At 51.5% G+C, this 4,191-nt stretch overlaps 1 protein-coding gene across 1 annotated transcript; it reads left to right on the forward strand.

Annotated features, from left to right (window-relative positions):
• The first annotated feature begins 2,598 nt into the window (after window positions 1–2,598).
• LOC138930674 (melanoma-associated antigen B2-like) lies at window positions 2,599–3,948 on the forward strand. The gene is made up of 2 exons (XM_070291166.1): window positions 2,599–2,815; window positions 2,852–3,948. Exons 1-2 carry the CDS (start codon window positions 2,599–2,601, stop codon window positions 3,946–3,948), a joined length of 1,314 nt encoding a protein of 437 aa, XP_070147267.1.
• Window positions 3,949–4,191: the final 243 nt, after the last annotated feature.

Below are 4,191 nucleotides of genomic sequence, written 5' to 3' on the forward strand. Positions count from 1 at the left end.
GGACTCAGGTTCATAGATGGAGGAGTCCCAGGATCTGATACACTGCATACAGAGGACCCTGAGAGAGAATCCAGGGACGGATGAATATTGAGCTACCGGGGTTCCCGTAGCACGCTGCCCCTGCCGTCGTCCCTGGGCGACCTCACGTAGGACCGTACGCAGCCCCTCCACTTCCGCTTCGAAGGCGAGAAGCTCGACGGGTAGCTGCAGCGACCGTTTGGCGGAGACTTAGTGTCCAGGACTCGTCCGGAACCAAGGTGAGGACCTGAATGGAGCTGAAGGGACTTTCCCAACCCTCCCAGCAATAAAAGTGACCCATCCACATCCCACCCCTGTGATATGGCTCTTGTGGGCCCCTCAGTGCTATCGGCTGAATCTGGTCTAGAGTGTCTCAGGCTAAGGCGTTGGTCTATGGGGGTAGGCCCGGATTCTACCCCAGAGGAGGTCTAGGACCTAGATAGTGGCCCTGAGGGCTGATGAGCAGACTTCGATACCACATGGGGGCCGCACTGAGCGGGCCCCTCCACTCAGCTCTAGGAAGCCCCACGTGGAGCTAGCCGACTGTGTTACCCCCTGTCGTTTGCTAGAGGTGGTATCAGGGAGGTGACGACTTTGCTCTAAAGGAATAAACCCAGTTCAACAAAGGGACCTAGTCCCCAACACGATTCATGGTTGTGACACTAAGTGAGGATGGGGGCTTGCTCCCATAAGAAACGGGGCCGCATAAAGCGCCAGCCCTGTTTTCAGGCCTGGGAGAATCAGGCGTTTTGACAAGACACTTCCCAGGTCATCTCAGGGAAGTGAGTGACCAGGTCAAAGGGGGCAGCCTCAGGTTGGCAAGGGAGGGTTTCACATTTGCGAGGGGTCATGGTGAGAATTTCGGGGGCTGTGGGGATGTAGCACACCATGTCATTCGGACACATCCTCCGTGTTGTCATCCCTGGCAGACCTCAAGGATACATGTCGGTTCCCACTGCGGGCTAATGGGGAAGTAAGGGTCTTGGTCTGAGGGCAGTGGTCAGCAGAGAGAGACCTTAGACCCCATCATGAGTGAAATGTAGAGCTTGGTTGCTTCTATGTCCTGGCTATTGTAAATAGTGCTGCAGTGAACATTTGAGTCCAAGTGTCTTTTTTCATTACCGTTTCCTCAGGATATATGCCCAGTAGTGGGATTGTTGGCTCATGTGGTAGTTTTATTCCTAGTTTTTTATGCAAAATGAATTAAGTCAGAAAGAGGAAAACCAATATCATATATTAATGCATTTATATGGAATCCAGAAAGATGGTACTGATGAACCTATTTGCAGGGCAGCCTGGAGATGCAGACATAGAGAACACACTCGTGGACACAGTGAGGGAAGGAGAGGGAGGGGCAGATTGAGAGTAACATTGAAAACTTACACATTACCATATGGAAAATAGATAACCACTGGGAATTAGTTTTATGACTCAGGGAGCTCAAAGCCAGTGCTCTGACAGCTTCAGAGAGGTGGGATGTGGTGGGAGGTGGGAGAGAGTTTCCAGATGGAGGGGACATACATTATACCTATGGCTGATTCATACTGATGTGGGGCAGAAAATAACACAATATTGTAAAGGTATTATCCTCCAGTTAAAAATAAATTTGTTTTAAAAAGACATATAGAAGAAAAGAGAAGCAAAAAAAAAAAAATTTAGACTTTGAATTGGGATCTTGTGTGGGACCACAGGAACATCAACCTGCCTGCAACAGCTTCCATTCTTAGAGGACCATGTTTGGTAAGATGAGGTCATCTTCACTTCCTCCTGTTGGGACACAGGGTGGTTGGCTTTTACTATCAGACAGGCATCAGTTCAGGAAAAAGTAGAGGTTCTCTACCAGGAGCCCAATTGAGGAACCTGAGTGAGGACTCAGAGCATACATCCCAACCCTTGGATTTCAACCCAGGAAATCTCAGGGATGGGCTGTGAGTTTGAACATCTGCTTTATGATTTTATACCAAGTCTAGGGGAGGGGAAATGTCTAGTCTGAAGGTGCAGCCACTAGTCAGCAAATGGAGAATAGTGCCCAACATTTTAAGGAGCCAAGGTAAGGACCATGAATGATGATCCCAGTGAACTCAGGATAGAAAAGACCCTACTGAGTTCTCAGCACTGGGTATGCCCTGGGAGGGAGGTGGACTGAGGCAGCCCTTCACTTGCTTCTGGATTATGTGGAGGTCTACAGTGTCTGTATCAGAGTAGCAGACGGAAGGGTGCCCAGGCTCCGCCAGGACTTGATGTAATAATACTGAAGATGAGCTGAGAGGACCCCACTGCAAGCACCTGCCGTCACCTCAGTAAATCCAAAGCAGGGCTGAGAGGATGCAGAGGAAAAGTAAAGCCTTTTTTTCTTCCTCTGTGGGATTGTGTGAGGACAGGCTGACCAGGAAAACAGGAGCCTTGTGGGTTCCTAGGGCAGTGTCCTCAAGGACACCTGCAGAGGCGGCCATTGATTAAGCCAAGATGGAATCTCCCTGTTTTAATGTGCTCATGTCACCTCATTCTCCATCCTCCAGGTGCCCCAATCTCCTGTCTATTGGCCCAGACTCCTGCCTGCAGTCCCTGACCACAGCCATCATGCCCCGTGGGCAGAAGAGTAAGCACCGTGCTCGTGAGAAACGTCGCCAGGCCCGGGCTGAGACCCAGGGTCTTCATGATCAGGCTACCACATCCGGGGAGGAAGAGACCACCTCCTCCTCCCCTCTTGATTCAGAGAGCGGTCCCTCAAGCTCGTCTGCTGCTGGCACCTCCAAGGGACCTCAGGGAGCCCAAGGCACCACCAGCGCTGCTGCAGGTGCTATACGCAAAAGATCTGGTGTCGGGCGCGCAGCACACTCGAGATCTGGTGTAGGTGCTGAGGGCCAAGTTCAGGAAGGAGAAAATTCCTCCCAGGCCTCAGCTGCTGCTGAGAGCTCTCACACAGATCTTCTGACCAGGAAAGCAGGGGTGTTGGTGCAGTACATGCTATATAAGTATCAGGTGAGGGAGCGCATTAAGAGGTCAGAAATGCTGAAGGCAATCACTAGAAGGTACAGGGAGCAATTCCCTGAGATCCTTAGCCGGGCCTCTGAGCGCATGGAGATGGTGTTTGGCCTGGTGCTGAAGGAAGTCAGGCCCAACAGTCACTGCTATACCCTGGTGAGCAACCTAGATCTCAGCGACAGTGAGTCTATGAGAGGTAACTGGGGGCTGCCAAAGAATGGTCTTCTGATGCCTCTGCTGGGTGTCATCTACCTGAATGGCCACCACGCCTCTGAGGAGGAGATCTGGAAGTTCCTGAATATTCTGGGCATTTATGATGGAAGAAGTCACTTCATCTTTGGAGAGCCCAGGAAGCTCATCACAGAAGATCTGGTGCAGGAAGGGTACCTGGAGTACAACCTGGTGCCCGGCAGCGATCCCCCTCGCTATGAGTTCCTGTGGGGTCCTAAAGCGCTCACAGAAACCAGCAAGACGAAAGTCCTGCAGTTTTTGACCAAGGTCAACGATTTGGTCCCCAATGCCTTATTGCCGTATTATGAGGAGGCTTGGAGAGAGGAGATAGAGAGCACCAGAGCCAGAGCTGCTGCCGGGACCGGCCCTTCTGCCTTGGCCAGCGCTGGCCCTTCTGCCTCGGCCAGATCTGGCACTTCTGCTCCTGCTAGGGCTGGCCCTTCTGTCTCAGCTAGGGCTAGCCCTTTGGCCTCAGCCAGACCTGGCACTTCTGCCGAAACCAGGGCTGGCACTTCATCCTCGGCCAGGCCTGATACGTTTGCCTCAGCCAGTGGTGACCCTTCAGCCTTGGCCAGGGATGGCACTTCTGCTGCAGCCAGGGCTGACATGTCTGCCTTGGCCAGTGCTGGCCCTTCTCCCTCGGCCAGGGCTGGCACTTCTGCCTCAGCCAATGCCCACTCCAGGGCCACATCCAGCTGCTCAACTCGCCCCTAGTGTCATCTGAAGCCCGTTCTTCACTTTGTGGTTTGAGAAACCTGTCAACCTATGTTCCTAATATGCATCAATAACTTGTTGACTTTTTATTCCTCAATTTTCAATTGTTACTTTTTTCAACAAAGTTCATTTAGGTTCATGATAGAAGTATATGAATTACATGGGTCTCATGCAGTTGCTGTTTGTCAGATTTAGGATTAAGAGTTTTGGTTTTTGAAATACATAGTGGAAATCCTCAAATCA

The sequence above is a fragment of the Ovis canadensis genome, chromosome X, assembly GCF_042477335.2.
Source record: "Ovis canadensis isolate MfBH-ARS-UI-01 breed Bighorn chromosome X, ARS-UI_OviCan_v2, whole genome shotgun sequence".
NCBI lineage: Eukaryota > Metazoa > Chordata > Mammalia > Artiodactyla > Bovidae > Ovis > Ovis canadensis.

Coding starts and splice junctions, on each gene's coding strand:
- LOC138930674 (XM_070291166.1), top strand. CDS start 2,599: ATGCCCCGTGGGCAGAAGAGTAAGCACCGTGCTCGTGAGAAACGTCGC. Junction 2,816..2,851: donor CACCACCAGCGCTGCTGCAG/GTGCTATACGCA, acceptor TCGGGCGCGCAG/CACACTCGAGATCTGGTGTA.